Source organism: Gordionus sp. m RMFG-2023, chromosome 3 (assembly GCF_954871325.1).
Source record: "Gordionus sp. m RMFG-2023 chromosome 3, tfGorSpeb1-WG-v2, whole genome shotgun sequence".
Lineage (NCBI taxonomy): Eukaryota > Metazoa > Nematomorpha > Gordioida > Chordodea > Parachordodidae > Gordionus > Gordionus sp. m RMFG-2023.
In genome coordinates this window covers 53273327-53300019 of record NC_088777.1, presented here as the reverse complement: position 1 = coordinate 53300019, position 26693 = coordinate 53273327, and the positions used below count along the sequence as shown (strand labels likewise).

At 29.6% G+C, this 26693-nt stretch overlaps 1 protein-coding gene across 1 annotated transcript; it reads right to left on the bottom strand.

The window, feature by feature from the left end:
• Window positions 1-1779: 1779 nt before the first annotated feature.
• Window positions 1780-21470, bottom strand: LOC135927264 (octopamine receptor-like). Its single transcript, XM_065463218.1, has 2 exons — window positions 21164-21470; window positions 1780-4168 (listed from the first exon to the last, which is right to left on the bottom strand). The coding sequence occupies exon 2, from the start codon at window positions 4155-4157 to the stop codon at window positions 2019-2021; it is 2139 nt and encodes a 712-aa protein (XP_065319290.1). The 5' UTR covers window positions 4158-4168; window positions 21164-21470; the 3' UTR covers window positions 1780-2018.
• Between the last annotated feature and the right edge of the window lie 5223 nt (window positions 21471-26693).

Genomic DNA, 26693 nt, shown 5'->3' with positions numbered 1-26693 from the left:
CAAGAGTTCTATTAGAAATTAAATGAGAATAAGAATTTATATTAATAACCAAGGTTGAGAAGAGAAGCAATGAAAACTTGCGGCAAATTACCTTAGGGATCAGAAATATTCATTACATTCTCTAATTTTTTTTAACACATCTGATGATTAATATTTGTATAAAAATTAAATATTACATTTAATAAATAAAATAGAAATAAAATGCTAATTAGTTTTCAGGCTGAGATTTTGTAATATAATCTACACAACTCTAAATATGTTTCCTCTATCTTGTACCCTTATATAAGTCACAGAGACCTGCAGGCCCAGCCGTGAGCCCGACCAGACCCAGCCCGGGTATTAATTTTTTTCAATAAATAATCCGGGCCGGGCAAACTTGTTTCAAAAATAAATCCGGGCCGGGCCGAGCAATCGCGATTAAAGATTATTAGACGGAGAAAATCAACTCCGGGCCGTGACCCGATATGTCTCCAGGAGTATATGATTAAGGATGTACCTTTTAGCTCGCCATAAACAATTGATTTAATAGAAATTACGCAGGCCTAGATATGATTTACTATTTTTAGGATTGAATAGATTAATATTCTTAGCCAATCAGTTGTGCATCTAAAAATTTGGTAATAAGCAATTCCAACCAATCAAAACCTATGATCGGTTTATGAGGAAAAGTAAATAAGAGGGAAATGCCACTAAGAATTATGAAAAGAAAGAATATGATTATATTTCTTAGGCGATAATATCAAGAAAAGTCGTTACCAGACACTTAATAAGAATTAATTTCGCGCCAATATTGACTCAAGTTAGAATAATGGTAAATTTAATATTGACCAAACACTACATACGGTACTTTCAATTTCAGAATGACTAGAGTATTTTTTTTTATGTATTGATAAAATGTTAGTGTCCAATCAGCCTTACGCCTAAAATGTCTTATCGCGACACACATTTTTCTAATATTTCTAACATTGTTATTCGTTTAGAAAAAATACTTATGATATCGGAATATTTTCCCCTTACAGAATTATCACGTGTTTAAAAAAAAACCTAGGCATATTAGTGCCCGATGAGTGCTCCTAGTAAAAAATTAGTATTATTCCCTTTACGAATCGAACAAAGAATAATTGTTATATTATGAATCTATATTCGTGAATATTATTCCCAAATATTATATTTCGATTGGATTCCTAAGATCGGAATATTAATTTTTCTAATCTTTAAAACCTTTTTTTTTTTGAGGGGGTGAAAAATATGCAATTTACCTTAAAATAACAAATTATAAATTGTACAATATAAATGTCATCATGATTGCCAAAAAATAAATCGTATATAACTGAATCTTGTATATAAATGATACTATTTACTTTTTTTTTATCAAGAAATCCATATTCGAGTTTAATAAAATTAGTTTTTGAAATTTTCTGATCTGCCCTCACCCCACAGGCACTTTAATCACGGGATGGGGTACAAGTTATGGACATTGAAATAAAAGGGAAGATTCTTGGTTAGAACAGGGAGACGGAATAAGGGAATTCAAGTTTTTATTGGTGTAGCTTGGATTTCTCCTTTTATTTCTAATTTTTTTTAGCCGGAAGTGAGTAAATTTTGGACATTGGCTTTAGGAATTATAGAAGAAGTGCCCGATACCCTAATTCGGTATACCACATCACGTGATAATTTTATGCCCCCCCCCTAAATATTGCTGATTTTATTTCTAGCTTAAATCATTCAACAAATAATATGTTGATGATTTTTTTTTTTATTAAATTTTAAAAAACAATTTGCCTAATATTTTTATTATGATTATATTTTTTTTAAAAAAAAAGATATCGTATACAAAATAAAATGATTTAGAAAAATGAATTTTTTTTGATATTTTGGCGCGTATTTTTTCTTTGGTTAATGTAACTATTTAAACGTCAAATCATAATAGGGATATTTGAAGGGCACGCGTCACTCTTCCGTCTCATCTTCCAAGTAATAATTATCTTGAAGCATTGGATGGGGAGGTTGTTTTTTGATCATACGTGAATGACATTTATGTTTTTGTAATGGTTCATGATATCGACAATGATTTCGTGACCAATCTCGTTGTTGTCATTGGTCATGGGCAGAGAGGCTTCCTCTATATCCACGACTATTTTGTTGCCGTTGTCTCTTTTGTCATTAGCAATCGTCAGGTATTCCTCCTCTTCTATCATATCCTGTTCATCATTTCCGGATGAGGGCATCTTCTCGGTTGCGTGACTACTATTAAAATTATTTCGATCAAAAATTTGGGTGGCGGTATTTCCGATCAGTTGGTGGTCATTCATTTTGACGAGGTTGCCGTAATCGATGCAATTGGTTTCCAGGCAACTTGGATCTACTAAATCTACTTTGCGACGATAAATTTTTTTAATCGCTTTTTGGTCATCGGAACCATTCTTATCGGGAACTTTGGATCGGCCAGAGAGACTCCTCAAGAGAAAACTTTTGTCGCAGGTACTGGTAAATTTTTTGGCGAACCGGTTCCAGAATTTCATTTTATTCAAGATACGGCAGAAACCTTTGCGAAAATTATCCGATAAAAAGGCGTAGAGGATGGGGTTCATGCAGGAATTCATGTAAGCTAAGCATTGAGCAGATATCTGCAAAGCCACAAAGACGATGGTCTCTGGGTAGGAGCCGAAATGTATGATCAAGAAGATGATGTTATTCGGGAGCCAAGAGAGCGCGAAAATGAAAACCACTATGGTCACCATTCTGGTCACCTTCCGTTTAGACTTGAGGGTCTGGCTTATCTTTTTGTCCTTCAATTTGTGAGAGATGGCATCGTGAGTTGGGCTACCGGTGCAACTCAGTCTCACATTCTTATCTCTACGAATTCGATAGAGAGAGTCGTGTTTAACTTTATCCTTAATTGTTTGGCTGCGTTTAGGCTTATTAGAACGGTTAAAGTATTCATAGAGTCGCTGTTTCGAAAGAGTATTCCTACTGAATTCATAACGGCGTTCTTTGAGTTTCCCGTTCTTGCAAAGTATGTAAGTTTTTTTGGTGGCTGCAGAGTTCTGCTTGTTAACGCCACCATCACCACATCGATTAGTAATAATATTATTGTCATTGTCGAAAGCGTCATCATCGGATTCTTCCCGCGTGTCTAAGGTGTGAAGAAGCTGAGAAGCTCTTGTAGCGGGGACGGCAGAATAGCGAGGCGTGTTTACTTCATTTTTGGTCCACAAGCGTCTGAGCAAGTAAAAGTAGAGCAGAATGACAACCGCAAGAGGCGCCACATAGGCCAACGCAAAAAAGAGTCCGTAAAGGATTCGCGCCCCTTTTACGAACTCCTGCCCATTGATAGCGATCGCGCATACATACTTGTACTTTTGCTTGATTCCGGCTTCTGTGGCGTTAGCAAGGTACTTAGAGGGGTCTGGGCTTTCGGCGTCCACATAGGAGATAGACTGATACAGATGCAGAATAGGGCTATTTATTACGAGAACGCAGGCCCACGTGATTAGTGCGCACTTCCAGGCGTTGCTAGGGTTGCGGATCGACATGGATTTGATCGGATACACGACAGCAAGAAAGCGATCCAACGACATAAGGACCAGTATATAAACGCTAGCGTAGGCACACACGTGGATCATATATTGATACATCTTGCACGCTAACGTTCCAAATGGCCAGCTAAACAGTGCGTATATCATAGCCGTGAACGGCACGCAAACGACTATAAAAGACAGATCCGCAACTGCCAGGTTTAAGATCAGGATGTTGGTAACTGATTGCATCCTTCTATTGGACAGGACGACGAAGATGACGAGACAGTTGCCTACGACCCCGATTAACACGATTAGACTGAAAATAAAGGGAACAATGCCCGAAACCAGGGTCTGCACGTTTAACATCAGGTTCGTGTTTTGTTCCTCGATCTCAACGCCGTTCCTCTCCGAATTCCTCTTGTGGAACGATCTGTTGTAGTGAACGGACTCGAAGGACCGAAAACTCAAATGGTCAAAAGCGTTTAAAATATACACGTGTCCGTCATATTTCGAGTTGCCATCGAAACGAGATTGGGAAATATCGTGCGACGTATGATCCTTAAAATTGGAATAGTTTTGGATATGGTTCACATCCAAGAAGGAATTAGACGGCAAGCTGGTAATGTTGGTGATCATTCTTTTTACATCTTACAAAAAAAAACATTTATTTTTTATAGAAATAAAAGAAAAAATACGTGATAAAAAAAAAAATTTGCATTATAAATATTGATAAAATTATCACTTATAAAAATAAAATATTATGATGTGCCTTCTTTATGGATAAATTATTTAATAAAAATATATTTTTTATATAATAAAATCACGCGAAAGTTAGCTTTACATTTCCATATGCATTTTCATATGCATCTCATGCACAGTAAAAGTGACATTTATTGGGAATAGGTTTTCTCGTTTAAAAATTTTAATATTAATAAATAATAAAATATTAATATTATTTTTTAACTAGATAATTTTCTTAAAAAAAATTACCTTATTTCCTAAAAAGGAATATATTATAATAAACCTATGATACTAATTAAAAATGAAATTTGGAATGATTTTAATCTACTATGATGCCTAATTCGATTAATAAGATTTTTAAAAAAAACGTATTGCGTTAATGTATATTTTTTTGTATTTTTTGTTGGATATTAAATCGATAAGTCTTTATTTTTTTGGTTTATTTATGATAATGATTTTTTTAAAAAAAATAGATCAAAGATTATTTAGCATCTTAATGGAAAACTCTTTTCCTTTTCCAAGAGCTAAACTTATATATGATTGATCAAGGAATCAATGGCTAAAGATTGGAATAATTCAAGCTGGCTAAATTTACTCAGCAGGTAAGGAGCCGAATAAAAAAATCCGCTATTCATTCGAGACGCGAATTAATTTATCTATGCTTTTTTTTTCTTCTTCGAAGTTAAGCTATATTATCAATAAACAAAAAGGGGGCACTGAGGGCTGAAGAGATAGAGTTTCGAGCCTAAATATTAGATTTTTAGTTAACCCCCCCCCCCACCCCCTTTTTTTACCGCTCCAAAATAGGCTAAAAATGGGTAAAATTAACCTAGACCAGGAGGAAGTCGGCAAAAATATTTCATAAAATTCCCAACTGGTATTTCCAGAGCTCTCGCGAAGAGAAAAAAATTTGAAAAAATTTGAATTAAATTTTAATGTTTATTAAATAAAGGCTAGAAAAAGATATTTCAAAAATATTTAAAAAGAAAAAAAATATTTTTTTTTTTTAAATATATTATTCCCGATGAATCCTTGTCTGATGAAATTTGATCATTCGGAAAAAATCATCTTCCTTAGAGAGACGTTTATGAAATTTTTATCATCAAAAGATAATTGTATTATCCTAAAATGCGTATCTTAAAAGGGGTCTAATTACCATCAGGGAATCTATTTTAATTAGTTTAATATGATAAGATTTGAATATTTAAAACGATGGAAAAAAATAATAAAAATCTTATATTGTTTTGAATTTTTTTATATATATTTTATTTATAATATATTTTTTATTTAATTTTTGTTAATTCGAAAAGAAATTTAAATTTGTTCGCGGAAGATCTAAATCTCTATTTACCCCCCCCCCCTTCTTCCTTCTGCTTCAAGAGGTGTCGTATAAAAAATTTAAAAATTTATTTAACTTTTTTTTCCGTGAAATCATTTAATTATTATTTTTTTTGGCCTTTTTCTTTCGACTTTCCTCCTGGACTTACATTTTATTTAGAGATTTGATATCATAAATTATTTTCTAGTGTAGGTAATAGTATTTTATTGTGTAAATTTATTGATAGATATCCCCTTAAATATATATTGCATCAGATGTGCAGCCCATCATACTCTACAATTGGCTATATTAATGATTACCTAAAAAATGATCACCTTAAAACAATCATTGATAAAGCAGGGGATGTTGCAAAATATTTAAGAACTTCTCAGAATCGTTAGAATATTATAATCAATGAAAAGGTCAGTGGCAAAAGTAGATTGCACAACACGTTGGTCCTCAATTTATATGTTGCTAAAAACGATTATTAAGTTTGAAAGATTTCTGTAATGATTTTATTATAGGAGCATGTGAAGTCATTTTAGTGAGAAGATGATTGGTGCCAAGTAAAGGACCTTACTAGTGTATTAGTTCCTCTAAAAATAGCAAAATTAAGATTACAATCAGAACGATTATGTTTATCTGATTTTTATGGCATATGGATTAGATGCCGATTAGATTTAGAAAAATTAACTAGTCCTTTTTTTTAAATACGAAATATTAGAAAACATGAAAATTCGAAAGCAATAATATTTGCAATAGTGGTGTATACGCTTCTATATATTTAGATACTCGATATCAAGTTTTATTGAGTATTGAGCAAAAAACAAATGGCTAAAGACCATCTTAAGGATTTATGGCATAAGCAAAACTCCATTATTTACGATATATTGAAGGCTACGACAATAATACCAACTGGTTGTAGTGATGATAATGACAACGATAGCAACATCGATGATCTTAAAATTTTACTTTTAGATAGAGAAAAAAAAATCAAATTATCACCAGATAGAAAGGAGGATCAAAACAATGCCTGTTACAACTTTAATAGAAAAGTTCTCAGAAATTAAAAGAGTAAATAAGGATACGAATAGTTTAAAAATCTGGGAATAAAATTTTTCAATAGATCCAGAATTATATATATAATCTTGTCTAGAATCGTCATGGCTGTATCGGCCACACGAGTGCAATAATTTATGTTAAATAAAGGTAACTATCTATTTTTAGGTAAGTGTAAGAAGGGTGGATTGTTCATCTTTGAAATATATATCGTCCAATTTATGTGGAAATCTCAAGGATAATATTTTACAAGATATTGTGATTGTGCAATTGAATAAAACATATGTTCCCTGAACCCGGACCCCAAAACCAGACCCTTTTTTAAAGTTGAAAAAATAACGCATTCCCAGGAATTAAGCACATTTGACGGTAGCTTATAGATTAAAAAATATGCCAAGATACGTATAGTGCAGTATATATTTTATCTTTTAGAAAAATTAATGATCGTATATGCTATAATTTTCTAGAATTATACTCCTGTTAGAAATTAAAGGTGGTTCGTTTTAGGCTGCTGGGAGGGACAGAATCGTTAAAATGGAATGACTTTATAGAAAATGCTACAGCCAGAGTTTGGTAGAGGTCGTGTTGTAAATGGGTAACTCAATATTTTAGTAAAATTCTGTCTGGGTCTCGAGATTTCGCTGAGATGTCCAAACCTTTACGGGCACCTATCAGCAAAATATATCTTCGGACTTGCGCGACATTTATCTGGATAAATTATAGAGTTAGCCTTAAGATCGGGTTCAAATCGAGCTATTTAGCAACCCAGGGATAAATTTAATAGAATTCTAGGAGCCACTATAATTCTGCAGGACGACTATCACATCTTCCGTAAGTTCTACATAAATTTAATAACGAATTTAAACACAAATATCTAAATTAATTAAAGTGTTCCCCTCTGCTTGCCATGAATGAAACACATAATATATTATATTATAATTATTTTATTTTCAATTATGGTATACGAAACATTGGAATTTAATTGAATATGACATCGAAAAAAAGAAAGAGAAAGAGCTCGTTATTAAATGATAATTACTATATGTCACTCTCGTGGGACCGAATTTTTGAATTCTAGCCTCTCGTGTACTTCCTTATTTCTTTATGACAGTTTTATTTGATGGACATTTTCGTAATTAAAGAAAGGATGTAATAAGATATCCTTATTAAAACTTTATACAATTTTTGTAATATGAGGATGTTCAGAAAATATGATTGGGGAATGTATAATTTTACTAAAAGACGCCGTAATAAAAATAAAAATTAATAGATCAGCTGGTTGAGAGTTACGTCATTTTGTTATGTTTCTAAAATCGAGGCAGAACCTTGATACCAATTAAATAAGCCGACTCAGAAAATGGTTTACACTCAAATAGTTCTATTAAAGACCGACACCTGTCAATTTTTTAAAAAATATTTTCAGGCCCGGCCCGAGAAATATATTTTTGAATCAGCTGCACGGTTAATAATTTTTTTTTGTGAATGAAAACAAACATAAATTTTTCCTACGGTTTTTAAAACATTTTTAAAACTTTTGCGTCATGTCCGATCATAAATTTTTTAAGCCCCGGTTTGGGCCCTCGGTCCGGTTTACCCCAATCTCCAATTCATTTCCTATTTAGCAAAAAAAAAAGAAGCTATCTCAAAATAAGCTCAAAGTTTGTAAAGTCTGATTCTCGGAGGTAGAGGTTGTCCTAGCAAATATCTTTAGTGCTTCTAAATGATTTTAGTAATGTTTACGAATTTATAAAGAGCATGGGGGGGGGGAAGAGATTTAAAATCCCCATTCCCCAAAGTGTTATTGTTTTTTTTAAATTCTATTGATGTAATCCAATTAATCAACATGAAAAAAAAATAATAAGAACAATACAATCATTTTTGAATCCTATTTCGAAGACAACTGACTTAAAATTAGAGTTGCTAAAAAAAATCTCAATTTAATTTTTTAAAAAAGTGTCCAAAACATTACCTGAGCCCTAGATATTTCTCCAAATGAAAGGAAGAGAGAGATTAGACTTTACTAATTCTTGAGACCTTTGAGTAATATTTGTTCGGCTTAAACTTGAATAAAACTTAAGCTAATTTGAAATTATTTTTTTTAAAATATAAACAAACTTATATTCTCAAAGTTTATAAAATAACGACAAAGGAAGTTTCTTCCTATTAATAAATCTATATCCACAAGGAAAAAATTCCCAAATTTTTCAAAAATAAAAATACAATGTGTGATAAATGGGAAAATCAATTCTGATTTTAATTAATTCTAACTTCCTTTTCCCCTTTTAAAGAGTGGGCTTTTAATTTGGAATTAAATTGATAAATAATTAGAAGAAAAAAAAATATCATTTCCTGATTTGTATTATATTTATATTTATATTTATTATAGATATAAAAATAAATATCTAAAAATATCAAAAATAATCAATTTCAAAAAAAAAACCAAAATTTTTTAATTTTAATATCCAAAAATATTTGTTTTATTTTAAAATCAATATTTTTTTTTTAAATTAAATAATTTTTATAAAAGTTGGAAAAAAATTTATTATTAAAAAGGTAAGCGGCGAATACTATTTTAAAATGTAAAAAGTAAGGAGAGGTGAGTGAGATCCCTTTAATTATCATTTTATGGGTGGAAAACAGACCGGGGCTAGGTGGTCCATAATTTTTTTTTCTTAATCTTTAAAGCTAATTGTTTCAAATTTGGTCAAAAAAAATGTATTTCTTTGTACCATATGTAATACATCATTTATTAGTTGGTAACTTGCGCATTTAAAAGAAGTTCGGGGTTTCTGGTTTATCCAGAATAGTTGTTGGGAAACTCCCTATGGGGCTAAACGGCGAGGGGTAAAATGGTAAGATATGTGAAGCGAGAATTTTCCAGGTCAATGACCCCACAAAATTAACTTTGGGTTTCTTCTTTTTTTTGGAGGGGGGGGGAGGGTAATATTTTCACTGGATTACGGCTTACGTCAAGACTATAATCCCACTAGACAAAAAAAAGAGGAAAGAAAATTGTTAAATTAATTTTGCCTGGGTCCGTTAATTATTCTTGTCCGGTCACGTGTCAGCTATGTTATTTTGTAGAATTTGTCCAGCCCGGACCCAACAGAACCCGTACAATAAGGTTGAGTCAAATATTTAACCAAAGCTACACCCTATCCCATCATCTCAACTGAAATTAGAAGGCCCGAAGATCATAGTGGACTAATTTTTTAATTATGTATTAAAGTTTTTATCTGTTAAAGATATGTTATTTGAAAATTTTACCCTCCCCCGAAGGGCGTGCCATCTTACCCCGGGTTATTGGTAAATAGTAAAAAGTATGGCTTTTTAATTAAATCCAAAATAGCGGCCATAGTATAAAATCTAGGAAACTTCCGTTTCTTTTTTAAATTTTGTAATCTAATGAACACACTATCCACCCTCCCTTTCCCTCCCCAACTTTGCAGCTGGTTTGGCTAAAGGAAATATGATCAGATGATTTAAACCTTTTTTTAGCAATTTAATTGGCAAAATGGCTCATGATCTAAGTAATTAAATATGATCATGGGATTGAGTTTTAATTACCTTACTAGTTTCTTATGAGCAGGGGTTCGAACCAAACCTAACCCCCGTTTATAAAATTTCAAAAACCCGAACCGAACCCGGGAATTTTATTTGAACCCGGGTTCAACCGGGTTTGTTTAAATTAATATAAGATATTTGTAAAATTTTGAATTATAAATATTAATAATTTACATGACATTTCATAAAATTTTCAAATTTCCAATTAAGTGAAGTGTTAATAAATTTTAAACAACTAAATTCATTTGCTCCATTTTTAAATTTTTTTAAAAATTTATTCTTAAAGAATTCCTATTGGATTGTTAATAAATTTTAAACCAATTAAATTCATTTACGCTATTTATTATCAATTTTTTAACTTATTCTCAAAGATTATTAATTAGATGAAAATGAAAGTGATCAAGTCAAAGTAAAAATTATTATATTGGATATTGTTAATTTAAAGAAATACGTCTTAATAAAAATTTTTAAATCTATACATGACTATGCTTTGTATTTTTGACTACATTTTACTTATAAATAAAATAAAAAAATTAATTTTTTATACCAAATTTATGTCTAGATTTTTAATTATGATATTTTTTTATCAATTCAAAAATTCTTAAAACCGAGCTGAACCCGGAACTAAACCCGGGTTCAAAAATATTTCCATGAACCGAACCCGAACCGAACCCGAACCGAACCCGGGAAAAAATTTTGCCGGGTTCGCATCCCTGCTTATGAGTGTATACGGAATAATATAAAGTATACGATTAGTTTTAATCTTTATAAAAATTAAAAATAAAATTTTATGGCAAGAGAGCAAAACACTTGCCAAATAACCCCGGACTTATACTACATATATATTATATGTATATATATAATACAAGTTTTATTTATTCTTAAATATAGGAAACGTACAATCTTGAAAGATTATTGATTCCTGAAAATGTGTGGATTTATATTGATTTTTGATTAGAATTTAATTTCAAATAAAATAAAATATATATATTGAAAAAATAAAATTTTTTAAAAAAAATAATTTTTTAATTAAAATTTCTTATATTATTTTTATTTTTTTTAAAAATTTTATATTATATAAAGGTTTTTTTTTTTTCTTGAGAAAGCCCGACAAAATATTTTGTAATCCTATTATGGGATATATTAGCGATCTGCATCGGGCCTAATTTTTTTAAGCTCGACCCGGCCCGAAATATTTTTATAAAAGTTTTTCCGGCCCGACCCGAACCCGAAATTATTTTTTTAAAGTTACCGGCCCGGCCCGACCCGAATTTATTATATAGAAATTAATTTTTACAAATAACTCAAAATATACGATGTACGTTATATGGCGTCTAGTTAACTATAAATAAAAGCAAATATTTTTTTATTTTACATAAAAAAATTCAACATAAAGATTGATAAATTTAAAATATAATTTTAAAAAAAATTTCTAAGGTCCGATCCAACCCCAGCCCTAACCTTTTTTTAAAAAAGGGCCGAACCCGACCCGAAGCGCGTTGAGGCAGGGTACGGGCCCGGTTTTGTGGGTAAATTTTTTAGACTTTAAATCATTTTTTATGAGCGCGCGTTTTATTTTTTTAAAAAAATTTGATTTTAACCGGAAATGGATTCTCTATCACGTTTGGAATAACTTCTCTTCTCTTCTCTTCTCTTCTCTTACCCTTATGAATTTCGGATAATTTAGACCATGTTCTTTTTGAACTTAATATGATTTATATTAGTTTTTTATATAGGTTTTTCCATAATAAATTATAGAATGACTCAAAAATGTTAAAAGGTAAAACTTATCTACGATTCATAAGACAGGCATTCTAAACATGCTGAAATACGTTTCCAACAAAAATTAATATTTTTTAAATTTTAGAAAAAGGCGCTCAAAAAATGATTTTAAGTTGGAAAAATAACAACGATTCCGGAAAAATAACACAAAAGCCTCTAACATATGATTTAACCTTCGAAATATACATCATTTCTGTTTATGTTATGTAAATATTATTTTTTTTATCCTCTATTTTTGTATTTTAAAATAAGATTGAATGTGAATTCTTAATTTTAATTTTCAATGCTTTCTTTCTTTCTTTCTTTCTTTCTTTCTTTCTTTCTTTCTTTCTTTGTTCATTAACGAATCTAAGTGATGGGGTTTGAAATATTTTTTTTTAAATATAGTAATGGTCTCTGAACCCCCCAAAACTTGTAAAATAAAAAATTTTTTTTAAAAAAATATTACATCTAGAAGAAAAAAAAACAAAGAATAAAATAAATGCAATGATTACGGAAGATTTTATGTTACTTTATATTAAGTTCAAAATTTCGTCGCAAAATTTCATAAAAAATCAGGAAGTAGGTTTTATGCATATGTTTGAAGTACATTTCCGACATAATCAATAAAAGTGGCTAATAGTGCTTACAAATTGAACGTTTCAACGGAGTGTTTTAAAACGTATATCTATAATTTAAAATACAAAACGCAAACGTACTCAAATCGAATGCACTTAAAATGCATTATTTGCGTTTCGAAACGCAGCGTTGAAATTGAAATATTCGATTTGTGCGCACTACAATGCTTCCGAGAAAGACAAAAGTTATTTTGATTTATGTGAGTGACCGCTATTCGAAGCATGGCATGTACGATAAGGTAATATATTTACATTCCTCGTGGCACAAAATATGAGGAGTAAATTGATCGGGTCTTTAAGCCCAAATTAAATTAGGAATATCGGTTTAGTAATTCTATTAATTCCATACGTTTTACGAGTCACGTGATAACTTGGAAACCCAAAAGCAACTTATTTGGTTTGCTCAATAGACACGCGTCACTTATTTGACGGATTATTTAATTGGATAGATTCTCCTGATTATTAATAATAAATAAATCTTCAAGTGGCAAAGAAAAAATACTAAGAAGATTGAATCCAACTAGGCGCGAGAAAAGGCAGTCTCATCGGACCTAATTTTTCAAATCCGACCCGAACCCAAAATATTTAAAATAACCGGCCCTGCCCTGCCCGAAATTATTTAAATATAGAAATTAATTTTTTATGATTACTCAAAATATACAAGATACATTAGTTATGATCGCGTCTAGTTTCTATAAATAAAAGCAAATATTTTTTATTTTTTATTTTACATTAAAAATTCGACATAAAAAAATTGATATAGATATATTTTTTAAAAAAATTCAAAGCCCGACCCACCCAGTCCGAATTTTTTAAAAAAATATTAGGCCCGACCGAACCCGAATCCGCTTTATTTTTTAAAAAAATAGGCCCGAACCCGGCTGCCGGGCCGACTTTTGCAGAACTTTAATTACTATATCAATATACTCATTGTAATAACAATAAGATTACAAAAGATATATTTTGCACGATAATATATATATATTCAAAAATATAATTAATATCCAAATTTTTGAAATAGTAGGGTAGGTCACTTTATATCTTATACATCTCCCCTTCTGCCCAAATTTAATATGTCACCATTATACAACAATAATTTAAAAATAATGGTGCAAATGTAAAAATCTTATATAATTGTAATAACGATAATTCAAAATATTCAAATAAAAAAAAATAAACATATTTAATTATACATATATATATTTTTTTTTAAAAAAGTGGTTATGGGAAAAAAAATATAACAAAACGTAATCAATTCTTGCATTTTTTACAAATTGCTTTTTTATATTTGATTCAGTTATAAATTATTTAAGTTAGAATTAATAACAATATTTTAACAAGTTGATGAGAAAGAAAGAAAGAAAGAAACCCCGTTTTGAATTTAAAAAAAGCTGTAATTTATATTTTAATTTTATTTCACAATTCAAATAAGATTATATATATATATATAATTATTATTATAAAAATAAAACTTAAGATCGGAAATATTTTATCAAAATTTAAATCGATTAAAATAAATATTTTATAAATTTTAAAAAAATCTTATTATTTTCATTTTTGCCCTGGCATATTTTTTTCTTTCCAAAATTCCATAATTTTTTTTTTTATCTCAAACATACTTGGAAAAAAATTTGATTTTGATTTATTCATGATCACAGTTTGTTTTTTTGGAAGAAGAGAAAAAAACAAAAAAAACTACCAAAAAGGCGATTTGTGTTTTTTATTACTTTTTTTCGTTTCATGTCCTAAATCGTATTTTTTATAACTCTCTCGAAAAAAAGAAATATTTAATCGTTTAAAAAAAACTAATTATGATTGATATGTGATTATACGATATACATTATATATATGTATATATATATATATTATGAAAAGTTTTAGATATAAAAAAATTTAAGAGTTTATGTATACGTTAAAGAAACGAAGAAATTATTGATTGATTGGACCTTCTATTTTTTTTTATTTATCGGCATTCATCTATTATCGACGGAAAACCTGCAGGCCCGGCCAGGGTACACGCGGGCAGTGACGAATTTTATCGCTATTCATTAGCTATTAAATAAATCCCGGTCGGGCCTAAAAATACAAAAACCGGGTGGGGCTGAATAATTTTATTTTTAAAAATCCGGACCGGGCCGTTATAAATCAGTGACGTCGGCGTTAATGGGAAGACTTATTAAAACATTGATGTCGGTTGTTTAAATTTAATTTCGGACACACGTAAAAACATAATGTAAGTACCGTTTGTGAGATTTCTGAATTTTATATTATAAGTCGAGTTGGGAGTTATAAGAAAGGTCAGATTATTTGGTAACAGGTTGAAATGTCAGCTGGGAGGGTGGAGGATGGAGGGCGGTGTTTATATTTTAGTAATCGGGATAGGGAGATTATGTCATATTGATATCCGAGATTTTTGTTAAAAATTAACCCAAGCCCGGATATTTATATTCGAATATTTTACGGTTCGGACCGTCCGGAAATTTTGTAAAAATTTTCTTTATTTTTCGAATAATTTATTTGGGCTGCATCTTGCAAATTGTTCGCTCCATTATCGATTTAAGGATTATCCTCATGTCTCTGATGGAAATTAAGCGTACGCGATATTTTGAAAGTGCCAAAAAATTAACCTAATTTCCACTTAAATAAATTTTTTTTTATAAATATAATATAAAACAAATATAAATTTATATCTTCAATTATATCAATTAAAATGGCAAATTGATAAATATTTTTATTTTTTTTTATCGATTCGCGTACATAAATAAGAAAATCAATTAAAAAATATCTTAATGAAGGGATTACAGTAATGTCGTACTTATATTAAATATATGTACATAATATAATGTATTATAAAATATACTATATTATATTATTATTATTATTATAATATTTTAAAATAATTATCCCGGCAAAATGATAACTTTTAAAAATTCATATTTAAAAAATATGAATTTAAATTGGGGTTTTAAAAAGTAAATTGACCTCTTAAAAAGAATTTATATTTTTTCGGTTTTTGTTCATTCATATTCAAAACGAGAACTTATTTTTATAATTCTCCCTCGTGGAAAAAATTTTGCAAGTTTTAACATAATTTTAAGAGCAAGTGATTCCAGCTGCACTGAAGCTTATCTCCCCCCCCCCTTCCATATCCTATCTTCCTAAAAAAAAATGGAATGGAATACAATAACAATATGTCATTATAAATTGAAAGAATAAATAATATTTATCATATGAGATATAAAAAAACAAACAATTAATAGATAAGAAATATAATATAAAAACTCCAGCCAAAAAAAACAGATCTATAGACTTCTAATAAAAATTCGTAGGAGGGAAGTTAGCAGAAAGTTATTCCCTCACTTAGGAAAATAAACGGGAACGCTATAATAGTCTTCGGTTACTGTTCTCATAATCCCCCCCCCCTTAGCCGTTGTGAGGTTTGTCAAAAATTTGGAGATGTTATATCTACATTATCCCCCCCCCCCCAAAAAAAAATAAACATTCAAAATTATTTTAACCGAAATGAAGCTAAAAAATAATATATATATTAACAAAAATTACCATAATTATAATATCATTTTTTTTAAAATGCTAATTAGATCAATTAGATAAATAGGCAATTTCCCATTATATCTTGTCCCACGACATTTCCCAATCTTCCTAGCTAAACTTCCTTTAGAAAATTATATTTATCATGATAAAATTCCTTAAGGAGTTTTTTTTTTAACATTTTTTAAAAGAGATAAATTTAAAAAAGTCACAGAATAAGAGTAAGAAAATTTTTGATTATTTTTCGGAATTCTGGGGATCCATTGGAAGTTATACTATGCTCAGGGTTTTTAAAGCGGTATTTACCATTAAATTTTACGACTTCCCAAGATGCTGCATAGCGGAGAGCGGGGCTAACTGCCAGGTGGTTCATCTTTATGGCAAATTGTTTCAATTATGGTCAAAAGATGTATTCCTATACATATCATCTACCATATGTTTACTAAGTAACGGGAGCTTCTTATTCGAAAAAATATTGATGAAAACAATTTTTTTTAACAGTACCTTTTCAAAACAACTTTTCTTTATAGGAATTTTTTTTTATTTTTACGAAATTTATATGGCCATATTACCCAATAACTAGGCTTGCGGATTTAAACTTGGTCCATTGTTTCTAACTTATCTAGAAAGATTTGTACAGCTATTATAAGCTAACTCACTACTCTCAGGGCTAAACGGCGAGGGGTAAAATGGCAAACAAAAGAAGAATTGGAAATATGTAATGTGGGGCAGACTAGATAAATTAGTCTCGAATATTCGGAAAGGACAGATTAAAGTTGTGCCAGGGTCACCGGTAAATAGTGAAAAGCACAGCATTTTTACTTAGACCTGTCTTATGTTGAGGCTATCCAATGACTCTGAAAAAAAATATAATTAAAATTTTATCTCAAAAAGAGCCAAAACACCCTGCCAGAATAGATCCGATCTTCTCCTAGCATGGATTTAAAAAATGGTATATTTCCTTCCTTCCCTCTTTCTTTCTTTCTTTCTTTCTTTACTCTTTTCTTTTCTTTCTTTTCTTTTCTGTTTCTTTTCTTTTCTTTTCTTTTCTTTTCTTTTCTTTTCTTTCTTTCTTTCTTTCTTTCTTTCTTTCTTTCTTTCTTTCTTTCTTTCTTTCTTTCTTTCTTTCTTTCTTTCTTTCTTTCTTTCTTTCTTTCTTTCTTTCTCTTTCTTTTCTTTTCTTTTCTTTCTCTTTTCTTTTCTTTTCTTTCTTTTCTTTTCTTTTTATATATTTAAAAAAAATGCAAATAGGAGTGAATTATTTATTACGAATTAATCCAATAATCCATTATTATGTGACTGCGTCGTTAAGTAAATAAAGTCACAAAAATAAAATATATTTTAAAAAAAAAGAAGTTAACATTAAGTTTTTTTTGGTGGAGCCAATATATCTCAATATTATGAATCAGGTTTTTTAATCCCTAACAACGACATTTGCATCATAAAAACTAGTATAGAAATATTATCATCAAAAAAAAAGGAAAAAATTGCATTAGATTTAATCAAAAAAAAATTTGTTTGAACTTCTTATCAGTATTTCCCGAATTTTATTGGATATATTTAATTTTATTAATATTTTTTTTCTTCTATTATATATTATATTTCGTTAGATTAATATTTAAAAGCTTATTTTTATTAATCCCACCAATTCTTCCAGTGAATTTTCCAAAAAAATAAAAAAAAAATTAAATCAATCAAATGACCATTCAACTCTGACATTATTGGCAAATATGTTAATTCCAATTTTTTTCGCGAAGGAATGGTTGATTGCTATTATATTTAATATAACCAAGAGTTTGCAAATAATTATATATAAAAATTGATGATTATGGATGTTTTTTATTTTTTTTTAAAAAAAACACGATGAAAAAAACATGAAAATTATTAAGCGAAAATCCCGAATGTTCCCAAATATATTGCATTGCAGTGAGCAATTCTTAGAGTCGTGAAAAACATCTACAGCAGTTATTCGCGGACAGTCACCCGACATGATGAACAATTAGAAAAAATAATGTCGCTCGCTTTTCCCTCGCCACAACCCTTAGTTTAGTGCTGAATGAAAACCTTGATTTAGGGATTTTAAGTCAAAAAAAATATATTAACTATTCCCTAAGAGAATTGGTCAAAAGAGGGTCAGACATATTTGTCATCTATAGAGCAGAATCTCGGAGGTTCCGGTGATATTTTAATTGTCTAAAAATCATGATTTTTAGCCATTTGGAATACTAATCCTTAGAATTTAAAAAAATATTTTGCAAAAAAATATGTATAATCTTGCAATTGAATATATGGCTATAATAAAAAATTTGTACATTTTACCTATTAGAGGCATTTCAAATTATTTACGAGTTATAAAATGATTGGATAATTTTAATACGAGGTTAAATGCTACAAAATTTTATCACGTTTGTTTATCCTTTTAAATTAAAAAAAAACGGTTCTTCCTCGTTAATAAGAAAAATAGTGTTTATGGGGGCACGAGAAACTGGGGTTGTTTGAACTGTTAATAAAAAATATAAAAATTTCTGTCCGTTATAATGCAGAAAATCTAATGGTTCAGGAAGCCCGGTGACTGTGGTTTGAATAACTCCATTGTTGGAGCTCGTATATTAGTAAATTTCTCTATCTTTTGATATATATATATATAGGTGTATATATGTAAGCGTCAATGTGTTTTTTTCCGGCAATGCGTTATTTTTCAACTTTAAATCCATTTTTGGACGCGTTTTTGTTAAATTTAAAAAAAGAAAGAAAAGAAAGAAAAGAAAGAAAAGAAAGAAAGAAAGAAAGAAAGAAAGAAAGAAAGAAAGAAAGAAAGAAAGAAAGAAAGAAAGAAAGAAAGAAAGAAAGAAAGAAAGAAAGAAAGAAAGAAAGAAAGAAAGAAAGAAAGAAAGAAAGAAAGAAAGAAAGAAAGAAAGAAAGAAAGAAAGAAAGAAAGAAAGAAAGAAAGAAAGAAAGAAAGAAAGAAAGAAAGAAAGAAAGAAAGAAAGAAAGAAAGAAAGAAAGAAAGAAAGAAAGAAAGAAAGAAAGAAAGAAAGAAAGAAAGAAAGAAAGAAAGAAAGAAAGAAAGAAAGAAAGAAAGAAAGAAAGAAAGAAAGAAAGAAAGAAAGAAAGAAAGAAAGAAAGAAAGAAAGAAAGAAAGAAAGAAAGAATTCCATTTTTTAAATCCATGCTAGGGGAAGATCGGATCTATCTGGCAGGGTGTTTTGGCTCTTTTTGGAGATAAAATTTCATTTATATTTTTTTAGAGGGTTAAAACTAATTATACCATTGGATAGCTTCGACATAAGACTACAAAATAAATTAAAACCTGAGCGGGTATTCCAGCATGTTTAGAATATCTATCTTTATGTTATTATAATTTCTATAGAAAAAAAAATCTGTAGCAAAACGAATATAAATTTTAATAGAAGTTCAAAGGTTTAAGGCAAAATTGTCTGAAATTAGTAGGGTTAGGGTAGGTATTCATGATAGAAATATTTAAAAAAATAACACATTATCGGGAAAAAAACGCATTGAACGCTAACATATATATATATAGGACTTTCCAAAAGACGATTTTTTTTAAAAAAAAGAAGTAAATCATCGAACCCCGGTTCTTCATTACCTCTTTACACAAAAAAAAATGCAAAACAGGGTAAATAAGTCCATTAAAATTTTTTTTTTATAAAAAATATATTTTAATGACACATGTATCTCTAGTGTTGTTAAGATTCGTAGAAACGGCTAACTCAGTATTTTATTAGGGAAATTATTAAGAAAAGCCTAAAGATTTTGCTCATAAGATACACAAAGGTTTGAACATCTTTTAACAAAATTTCGTGGCTCAGGACAATACTTTTCTGGCTAAAATATTGAGTTGACCGTTTCTAAAGATCGGCTAAAATCGAACCGTCTAACAACACTAGATATATCCATTTATAATTTGATATTAAATTATTGTTATATTGGTCACTGGCGGTTTATATAAAAATTTACAAATTTTACAACAACAAAAAAATACGTTTACTCAGAGTAAAAAAATTGGCAGTTTCGGCACTCGTGATTAATCAAGTCAGCATATCTAGCTTTAAAAAAAAAATCTAATTTTTATTAATTTTAAAAGAAAAGTTTTGTTTTTTTTTAAATAGAAAAAAAAACATGTGCAACATGTCACTGCTTAATCTTCCTTGGAATGGGATCATTAATTAAATAATTAGAAGAGAAAAAAAAATAATAATAATGGATCCATGTTAAAAAAAAGAGTAATAATAATAATCTTTTCTCTGGATTAATAACATCTTCTTTTTTTATACTCCATCTTATTTGCAGATAATATTGTAGTAATTATGTTATTAGTTTCTAACCCATAGGCGCCTTATACTTTCGTGGACAAACCGGAAATAGTCTCGACTCCGATTAATTCCTAAAAAAAATATCACATATGACTGACTAACATATAAACAAGATAAAACATCCAAGGGTGCATCCCCCCTCCACCATTTAAACTGGAAAGAAAAATGTGTAGTTCACCTAATATAACTATGTGGTATATATCAGTGTGCAAACTCGTTGCCTGCCTGGCCAGGCCCGAACCGTTATCGTCTACCACCACCGGGCCGGGTTTGATTTAATGCATTTTTTTTTCATATAATATTTGAGCAGGCCTGTGTATTTTATTAAGGAGACTCACATTTTAAAAAAAAAATTGTCAGCTAAACCCTGATTCTCATATCTCTCTAAACCTTACCCTACACTCTCTTGCCTAAGTTTACTGCTTCGAGGAAGGTGGTATCAGTATTTAAAAGTAATTTACCACATGGTGGAGATAAAAGCCGAACTATCGCTCAGTTTAGATCTGTTACCTCTCAGTTAAACCTGTTATTCAAAATATTAGATATTTCACAAAAATACTTAAATTAAAAAAAAAATAATAATTCAACGTAATGTTCAAAATTGTCAAAGTATAATTGTGTCACCCCCCCCCCCTCCCCCACACACAATCCAAAATATGATAAGAATTTTTCTTTTACCTACAAATGAGAAAAGGATTTTTTTTTTGTTATTCCATGAATTCCTCTTTTGATACGAAATCTTTTAGATTCTGAATTCATCTTCATCTAAAGGATCAAAAAATTTTTTAATCTAAGAATAATATTATAATAAAATTAATAAATTCCGTGATCTCTTTACTTATATATTAATATTATATTATTAATTTCCATTAAATTCTTATTTTTATAATTTTTTTTAAAATAAAAAAATTTGTATTTTTTAATGGGGAAAATAAGGAAAAACCAGAAAAAAAAAAGAAATAAAAGAAAATAATATTCAGAAAAATCTTAATAAAAAAAAATAAATTAAATAAAATAAAATAAAATAATAATAATGATAATAATGTAAAAAAAAATAATTACAAAGTTATTTAACTAACAATGAAACAAATGTCATAATTTATAAAATTTTACATATTTTTTTTTATGTATTAAATAAAATTTAGAACGATTGCAAAAATGTCGAAAAAATAGGATAAAAACAAAAAGAAAGAAAATTTTTTTTTTCTATTACATAATATAAATAGGGCTAAAGGTAGCCCCGGGTTACGAAATTAGTGAAACTCGAGGGAATATATTTGTGAATTTGGAATTGAGATATACTTAGCTTTACAAAAAAAACATGGAAAAGCTTAGATCCCAATAAGAGTTCTCGCCCTCTAGTACAAATACCCAAAACGACCCACCGATTCCATTTCCGGCTATCATTGACCAATGTCGCCTAAACATGGAGGAAAAGCTTATCTTATAAAAAGAGAACTGAAGATCCCAATAAGGGCTCTCGCCCTAGGACAAATACCCAAAACGACCCACCGATTCCATTTCCGGCTATCATTAACCAAATGTCGGCCTATATTATATTTAAGTCTATCTTACATTTTTTTTCTTCTTCCTATTATCGTTTTTTTCTTTTATTTGGTAATTTCATTTTAATGTTTTAAAAAAAGAGTATAATATATATTAATTAAAGCATTTAAAAAATTACATGTATACTGTTTAAAAAAAAGGATATTAACGACATTTTAATGGAAACAATTAAAAAGTAAAGACAAAAAAAAACCTATATAGATATTTTTTTAAAATATAAAATAAGGTATTAACAATCTTTTCATCAATTATCCATGGATTATGGAATACAGTTGGAATGGCAAATTGCTATGGATATTCTTAGCCGTGGATGATAACTCTTTTGGAATTGGAACGCCGGCATAATTTTTTTTCCTTACTGTTTTTGAATCATTTTTAGAACTCGAGGTTTAAATGAATCACTGATGGTAGACACTTATCAGACAGAACAAATCAACGGCATTTAATTGATTTTTTGAATTTTCAGCTCTTAGAAAAATAGAATTAATGGAAACGAATATGGCAAAAAAAATCTACACGAAGAGGCAATTTTTTAATTTCAAAGGATGATTAACATCCCGTCGGGGAGGGGGGCTACCCTGGCTTTCAGGGTTAGGCGGGATGGTTTGGGAAATGATGAGATATTGGTATCCTGAGTATATATTATTGAGTTAATGTGTCAGGTGACAATTGATGAGAGGTAGAGTAAAAACAAATTATAGGTGTTGCGATGTCTCATCCTAATTGAAGGCCGATAGAGATTTCTAAGCTCTTAGTTCTACAAGTTATAACTTTGATATTATTCCAAACGATTGGTAGTCCAGATGGGGTGTAAATCAATTAGATAAATAAGCAATTTTTGAGGAATGACTTTTCAGGTGACGGAAAGGTGACGAGGAATTCTTATGTAAAGTTTTAAAAAAATTTGATATTCAACGGAGAAAGTCTGATTGTCTGCAGGAGTTATGAGCTCCTGGAGGGCATTCCCTATATCTAATGGTCTACGCCTGAAACTTGGTATAAGAGTCTTGTTCATTGAACTATTTTCAACACCAACGTGTTTCAACAGATTTTACTTTATTTATTTTTTTTTACAATGATGTTAGTTTAGGCATACGCTCTCTCTATGTACTAAAAAAGTTTAAAAAAAGAAAACATTTTTTTTATTTTGCCTTTCAAATTTAAATATATATAAAAAAAATGAAATTTAAATATTTATTTATCAATTTTCTCTTTTTAGTAGCATCATTATCACATCACATTTAGCATAAATATAATATAGTAATGTAGTTATAGTCTAAGTTTTCTCTTAATTAGATTTTAATTAAATTTTAATTTCTCAAACTATTTTTTTTTAAAGAGAAATAATAATAACAATATTAATAAAATTAAATTAAAACTGGCCATTTATTTTTAAAATATTAAATAATTTTTTTTCTTAAATTGCAAATTGCCTTAGCACGCTATATAAATGTGATAGTTGCAATGTAATAAGTAACAACAACATATTATAACTTATTTATAAAAAAAAATCAATGGAATAAAACTTATGATAATAGCATAATCGCGTTGTGGTATAAGACCAATTATAAGATGCTAATTGACATATAACTTCTACTTCTAAACACTGAATCATTATAAAAGTAAAACACCTGAATTTCGACAAATTTTATATTTAAAAAATAAAACAGCAGTAAAACAAAAACAAAAATCGATATGATTTTTGTGCTTTTCTGAAAATACCACTCTAGAATGAAAAGTTGATTGAGTTGAGTGACGCAGCAAACTGGCTGATATTTGAGCCGGTCTATAAGGTGATTTTGCAAGTTCCTGACTTTCATATGGGATTTTCGATATGTATAAAAAAATCGTCCAAACTTAAATCACTTGCCATACATAAGTTATTTTTTTGTTAGCCATTTGTATCTTGATACAATATTATTTTTACAGAAATAATATCAAGGAAATATAGGATTTGAGTTAATACACCCCAAAAAAGTTGCAAAATATCCGGCATTATCCAAAGATACACCAGCCAATTTTTGGTAGGGTTAGGGGTTAATAATTTTTATTCAAAACTTTTAGTTTTTTTTTATTAAAAACCTGAAATATTTTGGGCCTTAATATATATTCACCCGAAAAATAACCGAAATTAATTTTGTTTTTCAAAACGTGTTCTTGAGAGAATTTGGAAGCAAACACTTGAAAACCCCCGTCACCCCTTTCCTTCTGGAAAACTGAGTACTTTCTGATTTTTTGGTCGCTACCCTACAACTAATTCGTTTTTGAAGAGAGCAATGACAAATCCCATTTTCCTTCTTCGCTTCCAGAACCCCCCCCCCCTTCCCCTTAAACCAAAAATACTTGATAAATGAGAAGAAAAAAAAATTGAAAATCTTTCTCCAATCTCGATAAATGTTTTTTTTTTCCAATAAAATGATTAATAATAAAATATCGAAATAAAAGTATATAAAGATAAGAATAATATAAAACTTTGTCACGAAGAATATAACCAAATATTTTTCGACTCAAAAAAAAAGTTTCTAAGAGAATTTTGACCCAATCAGCCTGATCACCAAAGCACTCGCATTTTATGAGTGGGAGGGATACCAGGATATTGGTTTATATTATAATCATATGGCGACTTATACGCACCATCTAATTATAGTAATTAATATTATACATCTATTTTTATTGAGAGATCACCCCCCCCCCCGCCTATGGCGTTTCAAATTATAGAAAAGTAAGTGATCATAAAATAAACGAAATTTATGGAATAACAATTACTTTTTCTTCTTCTTTTTATCTCATTTTTTTTAATATCATCAAAAAAAATCAAAAAGTCGTCATATATTTGGAAATGATTTGTTTTATAAAAAAAATAATTGGTGTCTTCCCAAATCAAACTTTTATATTTATATATATATTATTATATATATAAATATCCAAAAACTTTTTCACAAACAAGATGGAATTATAAAAATTTTATATTTTTTATATTTAATTTTTTTTTTTTTTTTTTTTAAAAAACTGATATCTCATTGATATTCTCCTCAACCGATTTCGATCATGTCTTCCTTTTAAAATAGATTATATAACCAAACAAAACAAAAAAAAAGGAAATATTTTCTTCCCGAATTATTAATTTACAAGTGGTACTCCCAATTCGTTATCTTCGTATAACAATGGCCTAATTAAGAATACAAGTCATATTTTTTTGCAATGAGTGGCAAATCAAAGGCATTTTACTAATTTATTGGGAATTGTTTGGGGGAGGGCATATATATTTTATTTTTTAATTTAAAGTTATTAATTTCTTTGAGTTTTATGGGGGGGGGGGGGGGGGGGTGGTTAGTGTTGTTTGAACGACCCGAATTGAGACAGTTTAAAAAAAGGGGCAACTCACTATAGTTATCCGGAAAAATATTACGCGAGTCTTAAAAAAAATTTGGTCATATACGGGTTCGGACATCTCTAAGACAAATCTTGAGGCTTGAGCAATATATTTATGGCTAAAATATTGAGTAGCCGCTTTCAAAAATAGGGCTCAAATCGAGCGATTTAACAACACTATGATGGGACGCGCACCAAAGGCGTGTCAGCTTGACCCGATCTAGTGAAAGCGCAACACGGAGAACCAAATAAACCTATTCGCCAATGCTTATTAGCTAGATCTACTAGCATTGTCATATTCGCCTCTATGAATTAACATCTATCTGCATATCCTCCATCATTAAATCACTCCTTCTTTCCCCATAATTTTCTTCGCTTCCATTTGCAGGTATATATATATATATATATATATACATATAACCATTGTAAAAGTCCAAACTATAAACTTCCAATTGTAAAAGTCCAATTTATTCATATAAATATCTAATTAAGATCATAAACTATTAATAATATAAAACAGTCATCAAATATAATGTCTTCTCCACCCCAAAATGCACACAAAGAAAACTTCCATCGTTCTTCACCAAAATCCCATCTGATCACTCCTTTCAACTCCTGTCCCCTAGGAAAAATTAATTCTCATCTCGTTCCTTTTTGCGTATGTTCTAGCCGCTTCAACATATTTTCTCTCATCTTCCCTTTTTATATCAGCAGCCACTATAATACGGTACATTTTATATTGGCCTAATATCCATTTCAGTATTCTCATTTCTGTCACCCTCATATCCTTCTCATCCCTCAACTTAATATTCCTACATTCCAACCCATAATAAAAAACACTGGACCAACGAATTTATAGGCGGACGTTTATTTCTCAATTTCTTACAGGTATCTTTCTCCTCCCAGTCCTCGTTTATTTTTCCATCATCATTGTGACATTATTCCTAAATAATTGCGCATCATCAACTCAACTATTCAGTATTCCATCCACTTCACTCATTTTAGTCAAATTCGAACTTTGTTACCATCAATATTTGCAATTCTCAGGCAACCTAAAACGACTCCGTTATCAGAATTAGAAACGCCGAAAATAGGAATAAATTAAACGCTAACCCACCTGGTTAGCTGTCATTTTTTTTCATGCAATCTCCCCAGGACACTCATGGTAAATTCTGATCCTATGTTCATTATCACATCTGGCATTATTCGCATATCTACCTTTTGAATGATTTGAGATTTTATTCACTTTTATAATTATTTTAATATCTAA

What these genes read in the sequence shown, in the direction of transcription:
- LOC135927264 (XM_065463218.1), bottom strand. Translation starts at nt 4,157, where the DNA reads ATGATCACCAACATTACCAGCTTGCCGTCTAATTCCTTCTTGGATGTG.